Here is a 19,168-nt window from a genome sequence, read left to right as displayed (position 1 = left end):
TAATATATAATAGTTATATAATTAAATTTTACAAAGACATTTTTCTTTCAATTCATCACATGACTTTTTTTTATTAAAAACTATTTTAAGTCCTTGGACAATATTATTCTTCACTGAAATTTTCTTATGGTTTAAATATTTTCTATACTTTTTTAAGCACATTATAAAATGTATTCTTATAAAATATTATTTATAATTCTTGTAAATATTTTTATATAACTCCTAACACACTTGAACAAAATTAATAGTTGTCTCCTAAATTATAATTTATATTTAAACATCACATGTTTTTTTTAAAATAAATTGGTGTACTTATAATGTTATTAATTATATATATATATATATATATATATATATATATATATATATATATATATATATTTGATATTGTTATATTAGGCACACCAAGAAGTCCATCACAAATTTAAAAGCCATTATTATTTAGACAGATCTAAATATTGTAAGATGATATTTATGGCTCAAACAATTTTAAAAGTTGATTTTTTCTGACAAAAGAAAAAGAGTCACGACCGAGAGAAATATTTAGTGATTATTTAGAGATATCAGGTCATCAAATAAGATTATTTTTTTAAATTTTTTTTATTACCCCAGAATAGTCTTTTACCAAACCAATGTACATTATTATCCTGTTACATATATCTATACGAAGTGAAGAGAGAAGCTAAAAGATTTGATTGATGAAGCTTTATTATGAATTTAGAGAAAAAAAGAGTACAATATTTCTGCTAGATTTTTTTTTTACACCCAAACAAACCAACAATAAATATTTCTATTATTTTTGTTGCTGATTTGTTTGTGTTTATTAAAAAAAATCGGCATATATGACAAATAGTGATTGGTACAATTTTGTTTATTGTCAATATAAAATATATTTAATTTAATAAAAAAAATTATATAAGTAGATTTAGTTTGTATGATTATTGTGTAGGGAGTATTTTGAATGTCTTGCATTGATTTTTTTATAAATGAGGTAAATGATTTATGAGTAATAGCTTGTTAATGGATATAAATATATACACATATATATATATATATATATATATATATATATATATATATATTTGTATGACTCACACGGCATTTTGCAGAGAAAGGAATAAGAAAATCAGATTTACAGAAATTAATTACATTTTGATAGCTTTCTAAAAGTAAGCAAGAAGAACTATGTTTATTTACACAATTTGAATTTATAAAGATAAAACAAGATTCGGAAAATCTTCTAAGGTCCACTTTTTTTTCTTTTATATAAATATATAGGATGGTCAGTATTGAAAGAGTGTTTGAAGTTAATAATGTGTTCAGAAAACATTGTTTTAGATTGTTTTGGATTTTTTGAGTTATGAATATGCTGATTTATTCTCTTGCTGATATATTGGGAAAAATAAATTACAAATTTAAAAAGATAAAACAAGATTCGGAAAATCTTCTAAGGTCCACATTTTTTCTTTATATAAAAGTGTTTAAAATTAATAATGTGCTCAGAAAACATTGTTTTAAATTGTTTTGGATTCTTTGAGTTATTAACTTTTTTTTGCACAATACAAGACTTTGAAACATAGTTTTTGATTAAGACGTGTTTTTGGTCTCTAGAAAATCGTCTTAACGGGGTCATAGTGTATATATATATATATATATATATATATATATATTACAAGAAGCTATTACTGTTATTTTGTGATTTTAAATTTATAAATATCAAATAAAAAAACGCTTAAACAAAAAAAAATCAATGCAAGAAAAAATCGCTGCCTTTCTTAACTCTTCTTTATTCTAGTTGCTCTAATTTTAATATATTTAGTTTTATAACTTTATCCTTTATATTTTTGCGAAAGGTTTATTTATAAATTATTAATAAATAAATAATTTATGATAAATATTTTCTTATTTTTAAATGTGCTGTGCATTGTACGCTTTTCGCAAAGGGAAAATGATAAATGATAAATATTTCTAAGTTGGAATTTGTTGGGAAGAGCCATATTTTTTGGGTATAGTAATTGAATTACAAATTTGAAATTTATAATATATATATATATATATATATATATATATATACATATGTGTATATATAATTTTTTTTATTAATATCTATTTTCATGAATTGTGTAAAATTTGCTTAAAGTATGAGCTCTCTATATATGAATTTTAATGTTGAAATGTTTTTAATCTTAGAAATATATGGAGTACATGATATGTAAATAAAATGCAAAATAAAAATTATAATACTTAAAAATAAACTTTTTGTTAATTTCATTTTTAAAACGATATCTTGGTTTTTCTTTGTAGAATCTCATTTGTATTTTGTACCATTTTGAGTTTTGTTTAAATAGTTTTGAAAATGTGAATTATTGAGTGTTCTGGATCCAGTGGCGTACCTAGAACTTTTGCCGCCCGGGGCGATCTCCAGATTGCCGCCCTTTCTATTACAAATAGTGGTTTTTATAAATTAATATAAATAAACTAGTGGTGCATGGCATCGTGCATTGAGGCGAATTGCTGGAACTTCCCGTACCGAAACATAATTTTTTTAAAAAAAGATAAAAAAAAATCGAAAACTATGAAAAAAAAGTGAGAATTTTGGAAATTTTGAGAAAAATTGACTTTTTTGAAAAATCTGTTTCTTTTATATTTTGAAATTTTTTTAAAATTTGTAACTTTTTTTCAAATCAATCGCGCTGCGTAGCTGTTTTGGAGACGAAATATCGAAGTGCGTTGCAGTCTAACGGATAGACATTGATACGGTACCCATAGAAATGGAAATTAAATTTATTCTTATTATTAAAATCTCTAGAAAATATCAGATAATTTGACGTGCATATCTGAAATATCTAATGATCATTTTGGATCGCCAATCATTTTTACTTTTTCTTATTGAATCTTTGTAACCGCTAGACCTGTCTTCCCAAAAACTGTTCTTCGTTTAGTCAATACAATGAATTGAATTGAATTATTTAAATCGGACGCTTTGTTTTCTCAAAAACTTTTGGCTTTTTTGTCCAGTATCTTTGAAACGGCTGGACCTGCCTTTACCAAAAACTAATTAGCACGTCTTATCAGTACGAATCGAATGTTTTGTTCAAATCGATTGATGCGTGTTTCTACAAACACCGACGAAAGTTTGTATCTAAACACAATCCATTTTTTTCGAAGGTATGCCAAAAGTCAGAAACCTTTGGAACGTAAAGATATATAAATCAATTTTTTTGCGATTACTATAGTCTACTTTCGCTACGGAAAGTTAATAAATTATTAAGTTATTTAATCAATATTATTTAATTAATACTCAGAGTATCTTTTTTAGACCTATTTATATGCACTCGTTAACATATTTATACTAGTGGGGCGAGGAATGAAAATAATTAATAATTGTTTTGAATAATTTCAAATAGATCATTTATTACATACTGTAAATTTATAAATGCTTTTTAAATTGGGCGACGAGCGTATTTTATGAACAACTTATGTGCACGTTTACAAGAGTCCATTTTTTTAAAATTTGATATTTTTTATAATTTAGAATTTTTTTTAGAAGTTTGAAATTTTTTGGAATTAAAAAAAGTTTTTTCTAAATATTTTGAGAATTTGGAAATTTTTGAAAATATTCGATTTTTTTTTTCGAAATTATCGAAATATTCTCAAATTTTTGTAAGAAATCTTTTTTTTTTTAATTTTCAAAATTTAGTATTTTTTTTTTGAAAATGATAAAAAATTCGAAAATTGAACTTTTTTGAAAATTTTCAAAATTATTAAATTTTCTGTAAATGCATTTTTTGCACACTGTCTACTCCAGCAAAATGTTTTTTTGAATTAATCTAATCGGATGATCCGACTCCGAAACGGCAAAATTGCCTTTTGCAAAAACGCCACGCGATCGAGTACGAACCGAATGATTTTTCAATTTTATAAATCGGTTATTTCATACTGTCGAAGATGTGGAGGACATTTGTTTGAACCATATAAATAAACTTCAAAATTAAAAATCTGGGTACGGAACCCAAAAAAATACACAAAATATGTACACAATATTAAAATTTCTGATAATTTGATGTACATATGTCTAATAAACATTTTTGTTTGCCAAATGACACTTTTTTTAACTTATTTTTATTGAGAGTCCATAACTGCTAGATCTGCCTAGTCAAAAATTTAATCAGTTATTCATCTTGTCCATACAAGTAAAATGTTTTTTGAATTATTAAAATCGGACGCTCCGCTCTTTTAAAAACTGAGTTACCATTTTTGGCACTTTTCAGAACGGCTATACCTGCTTTCGCCAAAAACTAATCAGCATGTCTCCTTATCAATATGAATCGAATGTTTTTTGAATTATTGAAATCGGATGCTTAGTTCACTCAAAAACAGATATTTTTTGCACATTTTGCTCGATATCTCCGAAACGATTAGACCTGCATTTGCCAAAAACTAATCAGCACCATTCATCTCCCATTAGAAATCGAATGTTTTTTTAACCATTCGAATCGATGAATCCGTGCGCCCGAAAACGTGAACGAAAAAATGCGGACACACAAAACACACACATGCATTTTTGAGGTATACTATAACGTTCAGATACCTTCAAAACGTGAAGAAATGCAAAAAATTTCATTTTCGGTTTTCGGCTCATTACAATAACTTGAAGTGAATAAGTTGCTTTTTACAACTATAAGTTAATTAAAAAAATGCCGCCCCAAAATAAGTGCCGCCCGGGGCGGACCGCCCCCACCGCCCCCCCCCCTAGGTACGCCACTGTCTGGATCTTTTAGGTCATGAGTATATGTTGATTGTATTGAAAAATTAGCAAGATCTTTTTTTGAAGTAAAACTTCTTTAGGCGCACTAGAGAGTAAATATGTGCAAATGCAACGGAAGAGCGTTACGGCCGAGTCGAGTGCCAATGATTCGTCATTCGGTCTTGATGGGTCATATCATTTCTATATGGGTCGATTGTGATTGGTCGTCGTGTCACGTGAGCGTCTTATTATTAGAGTAAAGCAAAGTTTAGCAATATTAGTTTTTTTGTATCAAATCTAATTCGAAATTTTGTTAATAATTTAAAAAAAAAATCGATTTTTGTGGATTTTTTTCGATAATTAATTGTATGATATACATATTAACTGAACTTGTTTCGTCCCTTTTTTTAAATGATAAAGGACCAGTTTTCCAGTATTTTTTGGGTATGCATATAATATATTTATTGTCAATCAAAACATACATTATTTTTTAAACAATATGCTGGGTTATTCTAGTAAAATAGATGACTTGTTTTACTTGTTTCTTGGTACTAAAAACTGTGAAATGTCTACCTTGTTACCGGAAAATTGGCCTTTAAATTTGCATATTTTTTAAATATTCACAAGACCTAAACAAAAATCCTTTCTAGAACTTCTTGCTAAACTTTTATTTTTAAATTTAAGTTTTTACCATAAAATTTATTATTATCAACATTTTTATTAAAAATTTTCTAAATGACACCAAATTTTTATTTCACTCACACAGTTTAGTTATGTTTTATTTCATAAACAATCCAAAATCATTTATAATTTCAAACGTCACAAGTGACATTTTTTTTTCAAAATAATGTTTGTAATTTTTTTTTTATTTAATTTATGTTTATATTGTAATTTGTATTTGACTTTGCGACTGATATTTGCCGACGTAAGTAGAAAATAGAAAGAAAACATTCTTTTTGTTAAAAAATTAATGAATAGATATAAAAAATAATATATATAAAATATAAATAAATATAAAATAAGAAATATAAAATATAATATAAAAGATATAATAATAAAATAGTAGCAGGCACAAATTTTGGATGTAGAAAGGAGAAAATTTATAATTTATAAATAAGAAGTAGTTGCATTTTACAAATATTTATACAAATGCACATTACTGCAAAAATTATTGTAATTCGATTTTGTCAAAGTCTTTTAAGATAAAATTTTATCCATAAACTTTTTGAATTTTCCATAAATTCAGCAAGTTTTAATTAAATGCATCCTAAAAATTTACGCCAAAGTTTCTAAGAACTTTTTTTTCAGTCTTTAAAAATGCTTTTGGAACGAGAAGTCGCATTTGGGCCAAAAATGTTTATAAGAAACGATAATTTTATTCATTCTATTATTGTATACAATTTATGAATTTATTGACTAATTTATTTATTTATTTTTTAGCATGATCTCATAAACTTGGATTACAATTTTGATGGATTCGCAACCTTCATCGAACGTAGAACACCCTAAGTCGCCACTTTGGGGATCATGCAGGTATAAAAATAACAGACATTTATATATATTAGGGTTGTTTTTCATATAAACATTTTTGAATTTCTTTGCTCCCAAGGGCTCAAATGCTTCCAAATTGATAAAATAAAATTCTCTGAAAGTTTTAGCTCTTAATATTAATTTTTAGATAGTCCGCAATTCGATTGAAAGTAACTTAATTTTTTTTAGGTTGACGCTGAGCGTCTGCGCGTTTCTGGTCCTGGTCAACATGATTATGACCAGGTATTCTTTGGCCTTAACTCTGATCTGTATGGTGAGAACACAGGATGCCGAAACCAGTCTGGTAATTCTATCGGATAACAACAAATGCCCGAATTGCAGACAGGAATATAGAAAGGTAAAGAACTTAAGGGGGTTGTTCTTTTTTTATTTTTCTTTGTTTCGGTTTTGAGATTTTTTGATATTATGAAAGATAAAACCCTTAGAATCATTTAAAAAAAAATCATCTCAATATCTATTTTTTTGACGAAGTTATAGATATATATATCTCTATATGTATGATCCTCTGAAAGCGTTTTTTTATCGCTCCGCGAGCTATTGTATGCCAGATTCCTCTTTTTCATTATAATACCTCATGCACATGACCTTTTTAATGTGTCAGCATCTTTGAACACCATGGTGTATTTAGTACATTAAATTAAATGGTGTATTCAGTACATTATATTAAGAACTTTAAATACGTTTTTCTCAAATTGACTTTTTTCAATGCGGTGCCACAAATTAAGCAAAAACTACAAGTCGGATCGACTTGCATTTTTTTTTAATTTGTTCACCACTGCAATACCGAGTCCCCCTACCTCAAACAACTTGATAACATTACGCAAAAAAATTTTGCGAAGCTTCTCGTCCCAAAAAAAGGCCTTTTTTGACACTTTTTTTTTAAATAGCTGTCATTTTTTTCCTTCTTGCTTTTTTTCTTTTATTTTGGTAGGGGGACTGGAAACAAACTTCTTCTTCAACGTAATTTCTTTTTTTTTTGTTTTGGGCGATGCGCAACGGATTTATCTGTGGCACCGCAAAAGAGATCGTTTTTGCAAGACCGACTTTGGCGCCCCCTGGTTAAAAAATGACGGCGCAAAAAGAAAAGAAGAAAATCACGTAATATTCTATGATTTTGTAATTTTTGTTTAAAAAAAACCGCATGTCTCTATGATAAATACATTTCGAGAAAAAACAAAAACAAATACCTTGCATTTTTTGTAACGAAAAAAGAACAACCCCCTTAATAGAAAAAATCATAATTAAGGTAAATGTACACTATTCCGGGATCGTACATTATTACGGGAGTTTTTCATTTTGATCGTAAAATAAGAAAACGGTCAATAAATAACAATTTTCGAATTTAAATATTAGTTTTTAAGCCGTAAAAAGCTTTTGAAAGCATCGGTCGTAACCCGATCGCCATTTCGTACTAGCTTGTTAGCGAGTTAAGTTATGTGACGATTCCATTGCTTATGTTTTTATTCCTTTCCGATAAGCTTAATCGATTCAAATGTGAAATTTTTTATCAGTAATAATAAGAGATTAGTTTTATAGTTAAATCGAGCATATATTTGTCAAGAAATTGTCAATTTCATTCCGTGAGGATCCCGCAATTACGAGTAGTAGACTTGAAATAGTTTTATCTTTTATTTTCAGTAGTTTCTGGCGTCATTAAGTTTGTTAATGACTACAGAATACTGTAACGTAATTACTGTATATGTTTTTTTTTTAATTTTTAACCATAATAATTGTGTTTGAAATGATTACTCCACAGTACACGATTTTTTTCACTTATTTGCATTGTTCCAATATACCTAGAATATTGTAGTAATGAGAGAATCATTTATTTCTACCATTTCATCTATGATCAATTATTTCTATTATATATATTATATATAAAAATGGAGCTCTCTTTCAAATGTCTTAGTAAAATTCGAAAATGGCTAAACCGATTTGGCCAGTCTTAGTCTTGAAAAATTCGTGCTAATCAGTAGGTGGTTGGAAAGGTGAGATATTATTTCAAAATTGCGTAAAAACTTTACATTTTTAATTTGAAAATTTTTTATAGAAGCGTACCTTGAGTAAAACAATGGACGGTGGCTAATAAATGAAATGTCAAACGTTTTTGACAGATGATGTTTAATTACTTTTAATAGGATGTTCTGCGTAAATATTATTGAATTATGATTAAATTGTAGTAAGTAGATTTGTTCGTAGTTTTATTTATATACAAAAACGTTAGTTAACGGGCCGCAAGTGTTACTAGAAACTCAAAATATCAATCTTTTTTAAATGTTAATATAACTAGCTGTAAGTGGAATTCTGTCTTAAGGCAATTATGGCATCGTGCCTTAAGGCAAATTGCTGGAACTTCCCGTACCGTAACAAAATGTTCGAGGAATACTGAATGTTTTCAAATAGATTATTATAAATATTGTAACATTGTCTAATATTTATAAAAATTATATAAACTGAATTGCAGAGTTGAAATTATTTGTAAAGTATATTAGAACTATAGTCAGAATTAAAAATAAAATCCGAAATATTTTCGATATACAAAAAAAAAAAAAAAAAAAAAAAAAAAAAAAAAATTGAACAAATTTTTTTTTCCAAAATCAATTATTTTGTTAAGGCAAGCAGAAAGTTCTTTGAATCATTTCTCTCAAAAACTGCCATTTTTTACATATTTAGCTCCGTATCTTCAAAATGGCTGGGCCTGCCTTTGTCAAAAACTAATAAACACTTCTCCTAATCATTACTAATTGAATGTTTTTTAGATCATTCAAATCGGATACTCCGTTCTCTCAAAAATTCAATTTCTATTTTCTGCACTCTTTGCTCCGTATCTGCGAAACGGCTGGACCTGCCTTTGCCAAAAACTAATCAGCTCTTTTCCCTATCAATAGGAATCGAATGTTTTTTGAACCATTCAAATCGGTTGATCCGTGCGCCCTAAAACGTGACTGGAAATTTGTATCCACACATACATACACACACACACACACACACACACATCCATTTTTTCTGAGGTATGCCAAAACGTTCAGGAACCTTCAAAACGTTGAGAAATGTAAAAATTTTCAATTCCGATTTTCTGCCCATTGCAATAACTTACCCTACGGGAAGTTAAAAATGCACTTTTTGGCGTTGTAGTACACTTTTTTTGCAAATCATATTTTTCTCAAACACGGTGCTCTGAAAGATCTCATTTGTATAATTATATACTTATTGTAATTATTTTTATTTGTTAGTATCAATCAAAGGGATATTTTGTCAAATAACATTTTCCCAGTTATAATTTCCCAGGATTTATCGAAAAATAGACAGTAAAATATGAAGGTCCGGGGTTAAAAACGTCCACCACCAATGTGTCAAAAACCAGTAAAGTTAAACATTGTTTAGCTCAATATTTGAATGTAGAGGGAAAAGAATGTATAACCAGCTATAACCTTGATTCTCATGACTATGCTCTCGGGAGATAAACGTTAATCCTTGAAAATCCATAATAAAAGTATGTTCTTCCATTGGTTCGAGCGCTATCACGGAATAATGTACAATGACTCCCGGTATTATGTTCACTAAGCGAATTTTATCACGGAATTAGAGACAAACGCGTGGTTCAGCAAAATGCCGATTATTTTTATAAATGACGTTCTACGACAAAAAATTCTTGTTTTATAATAATCTTAAAGGTCTAATTAATAAAATATAACAGATTTAGTTCGTCCACTTTTCTATTTTCTCTAAAATTCGTCTTCGAAGACAAACGTTCCTTAACATCCCGTAATATGGTACGTTTACCTTATGTCCATGGACATAGATTAGATTGCAATCTAATCTTGACAAGAGCCTGAAGTAATATCTATTATTATTGATTACGGCTGGCTTATGAATAAATAAATAAATAATAGTTTTTTGTCTTATATTTGCCAATGATTTTTTTCTTTCCCAGTACGACTTCGATTGGCAACCAAACGTCCAAGGGCGCCTGAACGCAGCAATTTTCTACGGCTTCATCACAACGCAACCATTTGCAGGTTACTTTTGCGACAGATTCGGCGGCAAGTTGCTCTTTGTAATTGCTGCAGGTATGCAAGGCATCTGCAGCTTGTTTTGCCCGGTTGCAGCAAGATTGCATGTGGAATTCTTGTTTGTTTTGAGAATTATTCAAGGGTGCTTTTCGGTAAGGGATAGAAGACTCACAATTTGTGTATTTTTGTTACGTAGTTAGAGAATTTATTAAAGCTCTCCTTCGATAATTCAGGTTGTTGGGTTATAATTTAACCCTTGTAGCTGTGGACTGTATTAAACACTGATTTGTTTGTATATTATATATTTGTTGCAGTTCTAATTACAATCACTGATTTGTTACTAAGTTATAATGAAAGAAGATATATTTATTCCTATTTGGTTATTTACATGTTGTTAAGCGGACTTTACTTTTAAAAGTGAATTACTAATATTATTACTATTAATTACCAGGGGTAGCAACTATTCCCTGTAATGCCCTGAAGTTTGTCACCTTCATGGCCAATATAATAAAACGAAAAGACGTCCGAACAACTTGATTGACGAATATATTTATCATGATAAAGTATATAAACTGGTTGATTTTTATTGTTTTAGGGTTTTACGATTCCGGCAATGTACGCCTTGTTTTCCAAGTGGACGCCTCCAAAAGAAAAGACCCTGCTTTTGGGTTTTGCCTACAGTGGTTTTCCAATGGGTAACATTATTGTTTACCCATTGTCGAGTGCACTTTGCAGACTTGATCTGGATGGAGGTTGGCCCTTGGTTTTTTATTGTATAGGTAAGAAGGAGATCAATTAGTGATAATCCTTATCATTGGCGCAGTATCATGTCGATAATTAAATTTAGGAGGCGTCTATTAACCACGTGATCGATTTTTTAGGGATTTTTGGAGCCCTCATTCCTCCACCAAACATTATGTGTATTTTTAGTAACGTAAAATTTTCCAAACGAATTTTTAGAGTTTACGAAAAAAACCTAAAACTTTTGTTTTTTTTTTTGAAAATTTAGGTAAAAAATAAATACACGTGATATCTTACTAGACCACTGTTTTCCCCACGTGATTTTTCGTGATTTTTTGTCAACTGTCCCTCCTTCTAAAAAGGTCACGTGATTAATAGACGCCTCCAAATCCTTTTACACGAGAATAGAAAATTATAAACTTGTTTTTGGACAAACTTGTTCTAATATTTAACCAGAAATTGGGTATATAGAGCAAAACTTTGATGTCCGAGAAGATCATTACCATTATCTAAAAAAAACAAGTAAAGGATGATATTTTTTAAGAATACTATTTTAAAGTAGAGTGCACAAAAGATGTATTACAAGCCATCGCTTTAAATTGATCGACGTCGTTTTCACGATATAAACGTTGTCAACAAAATACAGAGTTGTTGGTGTTTATGTATAAGACATGTCGTGATTTTAACAATGCTATTTTAAAGTAGAGTGCACAAAAGGTGTATTACCAGCCATCGCTCTAAATTAGACGACATTGATATCACGAGATAAATGAATACGTTGGCAGTTTTATAACATGATTTAGAGTTGTTAGTTTTTCCATCACTTTATGTCGAAGACAAGTTAGGTTTTAACAATGCTATTTTAAAGTAGAGGGCAAAAGATGTGTAATCAGCTGTGACCTTAAATCTGGCGACGACGACATCATGAGATAAACAACCACGTTGTAAATTTTATAACAAAATTTAGAGTGGTTAGTTTTTCCATCATCAAAAACAAGTTAGATTTACCAATGCTATTTTAAAGTAGAGGGCAAAAGAAAGGTGACTAACAATCGCCTCCAAATTGGGGTGACGTCGATATTAGGAAATAAACGACTACGTTGTTAATTTTGTAACAAAATTATTTTTTAGCCTTGTTAGTTTTTTCTCGTTTTGAGCACTGTTATTTAGTTTACAGGACCTGAATATAATCTTCAAGCGCACATTATTTGTTTTACAAGACATATTGTTACTTTTATTTATTTTATGATTTCTTTCAGGAAGCTTCGCCATTATATTGGGTATTCTCTTGTACTTCTTAACATTTGACGATCCAAGTGATCATCCTAGAATTTCAGAAGCTGAAAGGAACTATATAAAGTCCTATCACATGAAGAAGTTCTCAAAGGTAATAAGTTAATAACACAGATTAAAAGACAACGTTGATCTGTTCTTCCACTGGCTTTCTTTAACGCAAAATTTTATTCCATCAATGCCAATAATTGTTCCTTTTTTACTGGTACTCCTTTTCGCTAAATTTGATTCCATCAATGGTGTCAATAATAAGACAACTGTGTTCTGTATTTTCACTGGAACACCTGAATGTAAAATCTAATTCCATCTGATAAAACAACTTTGTTCTTTCTTTCCACTGGAAGTCCTTTTCGCAAAATCTGCATCCACCATTACCAAGTTGATCTACTTTAAAAGTTTGGCCTTCCTCACTTTTTTCCTTCACTTCAATTTTTTTTTTGAAATCACCTGGACGAGAAATTATTTACACTCCAGTAATTTTTTTATTAATCACTAATTTAGTTCAACAATCATCTACTTTAGCAGATACTGGAATCACCAAATAATAAATCAACTACTTCTTCATCACTGCCAAATTTACATTTATCCATAATTTTAAAAAAAATCCTGGATTCAGCAATTAATTATTCGACTAGTACCTTGTCCATCTCGAGGTTACATTTATGATCCTTCTATCATTTTTTACCAAAATTCTTTTTTTCCAGAAACTAAAGACACCCTGGATATCGATGCTAAAATCAATGCCAATCTACGCCTATAACGTTGCCCATTTTGCCCAATCCTGGAGTTTCATCACATTGGCCACCAGTATTCCAATGATGCTCAAAGATATGCTGGGACTTGATATGAAATCGGTATGGCGATAAAAATTATTACTAATAATATGTTTATTGCATTTTTGTTTTTTTCCAGAATGGTTTTTTGTCAGCTCTGCCCTATATCTGCAGCTACATCTCCAGATTCACGATTTCCGTCACTTTTAACCCTATAAAACGACTGACCAGGTTGAGTTTGACGAATATGAGGAAGGTTAATCATGTATTAGGTGAGTACATGATTTGAATGAAGAATTTTGAACTATGACAAATTTTTTTAATTCAATATTGATGTTGATATGATGTTATAATATATTCTTTTACAAATCGCACGGACTTTCGGAAAAATAAAATGTTACATCTTAGAATCGTCTGATTTTTTTTACAGATATTATATATAAAATCATTCGACAAAATCTTTATATTTAATATAATCTAATCCAATGGAGTGTATTATGAAAAGCAGACTAACAAAATTACAGAATTTTGTATTTGCAGATTTTCGTAAATCTCAAAATTGCAAAATTTTAAAATTGTAACAATATAAATTTGCATACTTATGCAATTGCATAAGTCTAAATTGCTGAATTTTCAAAACTGCCAAATCCAAGTCCATGGTGACAAAATGTCAAAATTGCAGAATTCTAAAATTGCAGAATTTTAGATATGCACAATTCCAGAATTGCAGAATTTTAGAATTGCAGAATTTTAAGAATTGCAGTATTTTAAGAATTGCATTATTTTAGGAATTGCAAAATTTTAAGAATTGCAAAATTTTAGAATTGCAGAATTTTAGAATTGCAGAATTTTAGATCTGCAGAATTTTAGATCTGCAGAATTTTAGATCTGCAGAACTTTAGAGTTGCAGAATTTTAGAATTGCAGGAATTTAGATTTACAGGAATTTAGATTTGCAGAATTTTAGAATTGCAGAATTTTAAAAATAATAAAATTTTATATATTGCAGAATTTTAAAATTGCAGTATTTCAAGAATGACGGTATTTTAGAATTACTGCATTTTCAAAATTGCAGAATTTCAAAATTGCAGAATTTTAAAATTGCAACATGTTAGAATAGCAAAAGTCTAAAAAATTGCTGAACTTTAGATTTGCAGAATTTTAAAATTGCAGCATTTTCAGAATTTTAGAATCGCTGAATTTTAGAATCGCAGAATTCCACACTTGCAGAACTTTAGAATACAAGAATTCCACAATGACAGAATTTTAGAATAGCAGAATTGCACAATTGCAGAATTTTAGAATAGCAGAATTCTACAATTGCAGAATTTCTTGAATTTTAAATTCTGCAATTTATGCAATTGCTGGATTATGCCGTTCTGCATTTTGTGATTTTATTGAATTTGGAAATATGCAATTTAATAAATTTTGAATTCTGTAATTTGTGCAATTCATCAAGTATGGAATTCTGCAATTTTAGAATTTATTAAATTCAAATGTCTGCAATTTATGCAATTTTTCAAATATGAAATTTTGCAATTATTCTGTTATTTTACATATGTAAAATTCTGCAATACTAAAATTCAGCAATTGTAAAATTTTGCAATCGTGAAATTCAGCAATTGTAAAATTCTGCAAGAGTGGAATTCTGCAATTGTAGAATTCTGCAAGATTGGAATTCTGCATGTGTGCAATTCTACAATTGTGAAATTTTGCAAGACTGGAATTCTGCAAGATTGGAATTCTGCATGTGTGCCATTCTACAATTGTGCAATTCTGCAATTGTGCAATTTTGCAAATTGTGAATTTTTGCAGATATTTTGCAAAATGCAGAATATCAAATTCAATATATACTGTTATTTCAGAATACCATAAATTGCAGAATTCCATAAGTAAATGAATTCTGAAAATACAGAATTTTATAATCGAATAATTTCATAATTTGCAAAATTCTACATTCATAAAATTACACAATCGCAAAACTACAGTATTTGAAAACTGCAGAAATTTAAGATTGTAAAATTCTGGAAGTCCTGAAAATGCATAATTTTGTGATTGGATGATTGCATACATTGCAGAGTTTCAGAACTGAAAATTACAGAAATTTTAAATTGTAAAATAACAAAATTGCAAAATTCTAAAATTCCAAAATTTCATTAATTAATTATCTCAAATTGTAATTTTAAAATCCCAAAATTACTTTAAAATTGTAGAATTTTGCACGTTGGAAATTTAAAAACTTAGGATTGTAAAATCCCTGTAATGTACAATTCAACCAAAGATCCTTATTTCCTTTTGAAAAACCAGAAAATCCAAAATTCCTTCAAACAAAAATTCAATTATCCAAACCAACAATCCACCACCATCTTTCCGACTCCAATCAACCAACCACCAATATCCATCCTCCATCCCCAGGCACCGCCATCCCAGCCTTGAGCCTACTCTGTCTCGGCCTGATAACCAGAGAAGACAAATTCTGGGCAATCCTTTTGATATCCTTATGCACAACCTTCACCGACGTCGGCCTGACAGGCTCATACCTGATGAGCTACCTGGAACTGGCACCACCTTTTGCCAGTTTCCTTACAGGATTTTCCAACACTGTCGGATCATTACCTGGATGCGTTTCTAACACATTGACTGGATACTTAACCACAAATGTAAGTAGATAGATGAATAGATAAAGGATATTTATGTTGGAGTTTGAAGTTGTTCTGAATCGTTTGTGTGTAATAATAATAATGTAATAAAGGATATTTGTGCCCATAATTATGAAATTGGTCTAAGTCAAAATTTAAAAAAATGAGTTTATCAGTTATTTCATACCACATTAGTTTAAACTAAATGTATTCAATGTAATTTTCACGAAATTGTCAAAAATGAACCATTAGATAGTGGTTGTAATTTCAACATGATATGGAGTTCATTTAGTGGTAATTATGAAAGTGGTCTAAGTCAAAACTCTAAGTCTAAGACTAAGTCAACTGGCACGTGGTCTTCTTTGACTCGATTCTGAACTACATAATAAAAAAATAATAATCGTGATTTTGGGTTGATAGAAATGAAAACTAGTTGGTTTGGTATTTAGCCTTGAGGCAAGTTACATGAACTTCCCGATATGTGTAAATAATCGACTTAATCAAAAAAAAAAGTGTAAATAATATACTTCATCAATCCTACTTTAAAAAACGATAATAATTTTAGTAAAGTTTGACAAATGTTTAAAATTAAACTACTTGTCGTAAGGCCGTAATATTACAGTAAGTTCTATAAGACCATGATGTATATCGCCAAAAAGTTCCATGAAAATCGGCTTAAATTTTTTTTTCAGCAGTTTATTACAAGAAAACGGCTCGGGTAGATTTTCACCTAAAATTAATCAGTACCATTCCCAACTAATATCTTTCGAACAGTTTTTGATTTTTTAAAATCGGTTCGGTAGGATGAGCTTAAATGTGGACGAAAAGTTTAACACTTTTTTCAAATTGCAGAGAAACGGCTTGGCAGATCGTCGCACAAAACGACAAACGATAGTACTCACTGAAATACATCAAATGGCTTTTAAATTTCTCTAAAATCGGTTCAGGCGTTTTTTGAAAAACGTCGATCAAAAGTCTAATTTTGACAAATGCCAAAAAGACCATACTGTATTTTGCAAACTTTGACGAATTTTTAAAGCTGAACCAGTTGTCGTAGAGCCGTAATATTTTAGTATGATCTAGATCTCTAGAAGACTATGGTATCTACCGTCAAAAAAATAATCATAAAAATCGTCGAAATTTTTTTTTTAAAAACTTTATTACAAAAAAACGGCCCGGCCGATCTCTACCAAAAACTAATCAGCACGATTCCCAACCAATATCTTTCGAACGGTTTTTGAATTTTCAAAATCGATTCAGAATTGCAGAAAAATTTTCACTTTTCTGCGATTTATAAAGAAACGGCTTGGCCGATCGTCGCACAAAACTGACAAGTCCTCATCGAGATACATCGAGTGGCTTTTAAATTTTTGAAATCGGTCCAGCCGTTTTCGATAAAACGTCGATTTACGGCAAAAAATCTGTTCTCATACACGAACACACACACACATATTTTTTCCAAATTTGGTCTCATTCGATTCAGAATGGCTTGAAACGTCGAGAAAACATAAAATTAGAGAATCGGATTTTTTGATGAAAACATAAACTTCTTCTTCGGGAAGTTAATAAAAAAAGCAAATTACTTGTACAACCCTAAGCATTATTATGAATTGATAGAAAAGTGCAGAAGAAGCAATACATTTTCGATAAAGCGAATGTCGCAACCGGATTTTATTTCAACGAAATCATTAGAAGATACAATAACAACAAGAGTAAAAAATACCGCGGGCGAATCTGTCTCTTGGCTACAAATTCAATGGATGAGATTCTTGAAAAATGAACCTTATAAATTTTTTTATGTTTTATAAAACTTCTTTAGATGATTCTACATTTTACGTTTTGGATCTTTCACCTAAGAGGAAGACCAAAAATATACGGAAATATTAAATTGCATTTACTACCATTATACACCAGCATTAGACCAGTATCGGAAGAAAAACATGAAGATATTATGAGTTTACTACCGTACATCCCTCCAGTTTTTCAGAAACATTTTAAGAATCTTAAATATTCGAAATAATGATAAAAATGGTTTACCGTTTAAAAATAATTAATAAATGCTCACGAATAATTTCAATAAAATTATTGTTTCAAATAAAACTCAAAGTTCTTTATTGCTTCAAGTCATTTATAGGACATTCAGTTAATTTTGAAAATGGTCTAAGTCAATTCAAACTTTAAAAACAATATTATCGTATGAAATTCACACAAAATTTCATGTTCATAATAAATTTCCATTAATTAAGACTAATAAAAAAAATTAAAATGTCGCATAATGTAAAAATATTTTTTAATTTATTCAAATGCAATTCATTAAATATCTTGAAACAAGAAATATATGACTTAAACCACTTTCATAGTTATGGGCACATTTATGTTGGAGTTTAAAGTCGTTCTGAATCGTTTGTGTGTATACAAAATTTATCTCGGTGTTTTTTCACAAACTGCTGAAGTGATTTCAATAATAATAATGAAATTAAAGTCATACTTCAAATATGACATGATCGGTTTGTCATTGTAATTAGCAATTAGAAATGAATCTTCATTAGAGAAATGAAGAAATTGCTGATTAATGAATTCTATAATATTCGTTCACACAGTGGATTATGTTAAACAACGCCTAAACAAATATTGTTTTGGCAACTTCACTCATCATGTAATAATTGTGTTTGAAGAACTTCATGTAATTAAAATTAACAAGCATTCATTGACTGCTTGTATTTTTTTTGATTATTTCGCTGGCGCTACAGTTTCATTCTTTGAATGGCTGTAATATCTGTCTTGCCTAAAAATGATTTCCATTTTAATAACTTCAAAGATTTATAGAAACTACGAATAAAATAGAAATTAATTTTAATCAATAAACTTACGTTTTATTATTTTCAAGGAACAGGGTAAAATATTCTTCTGATTCAGTAGTACAAAATTTGTACTACTGCTTAACCGATTTTAAAAATTTAAAAGACATTCGATGACTTTAATAATAATTTTTCTTATAATTTTTTTTTCCCCAGGGTACAAGAGAAGAGTGGATGGTTGTGATTTACATTATGGCAGCGATGTACCTTGTCGGTGGTATTTTTTATGTAATTTTCGGCACTTCGGAGTTACAAGAGTGGGCAATCATCGAAGACAACCCTTAGTTATAAAGTCGCTTTTATTTATGTAATTAAATTTTATGCAATTTTTATTATTAAATTTATTTACGATATGATAAAATTATGTACGACTGAGTTAATTAGTATTAATTATTAATAAGACGATTGGTTAAAAATGATTATTGGAATTTTGAGAGTGAAAATTGAGGGTTGAATAAATTAGGAAAATTTCTTAAAAAATTAGGAATTGATCCAATTTAATAAAAGATTATATTTAGACCCGGGCAACCCTCCATTAAATTAATTATTAACTT

General features: G+C 29.2%; 1 protein-coding gene across 1 annotated transcript; it reads left to right on the top strand.

The window, feature by feature from the left end:
* The first annotated feature begins 6,218 nt into the window (after nt 1-6,218).
* Nucleotides 6,219-18,899, top strand: LOC113367658 (uncharacterized transporter slc-17.2-like). The gene is made up of 9 exons (XM_026609244.1): nt 6,219-6,280; nt 6,467-6,635; nt 10,233-10,463; nt 10,907-11,090; nt 12,312-12,439; nt 13,050-13,199; nt 13,258-13,390; nt 15,533-15,777; nt 18,771-18,899. The coding sequence occupies exons 1-9, from the start codon at nt 6,219-6,221 to the stop codon at nt 18,897-18,899; spliced, it is 1,431 nt and encodes a 476-aa protein (XP_026465029.1).
* The last annotated feature ends 269 nt before the right edge of the window (nt 18,900-19,168 follow it).

The sequence above is a fragment of the Ctenocephalides felis genome, unplaced genomic scaffold (genome assembly GCF_003426905.1).
Source record: "Ctenocephalides felis isolate EL2017-DRISC unplaced genomic scaffold, ASM342690v1 CF-g0.4_SCAFFOLD_01170, whole genome shotgun sequence".
NCBI classification, from domain to species: Eukaryota; Metazoa; Arthropoda; class Insecta; order Siphonaptera; family Pulicidae; genus Ctenocephalides; species Ctenocephalides felis.
Note: the sequence above shows the minus strand (reverse complement) of the source record. Positions and strands in the feature narration are given on the sequence as shown.

Coding starts and splice junctions, on each gene's coding strand:
- LOC113367658 (XM_026609244.1), top strand. CDS start 6,219: ATGGATTCGCAACCTTCATCGAACGTAGAACACCCTAAGTCGCCACTT. Junction 6,636..10,232: donor GCAGACAGGAATATAGAAAG/GTAAAGAACTTA, acceptor TTTCTTTCCCAG/TACGACTTCGATTGGCAACC. Junction 13,200..13,257: donor TGGGACTTGATATGAAATCG/GTATGGCGATAA, acceptor GTTTTTTTCCAG/AATGGTTTTTTGTCAGCTCT.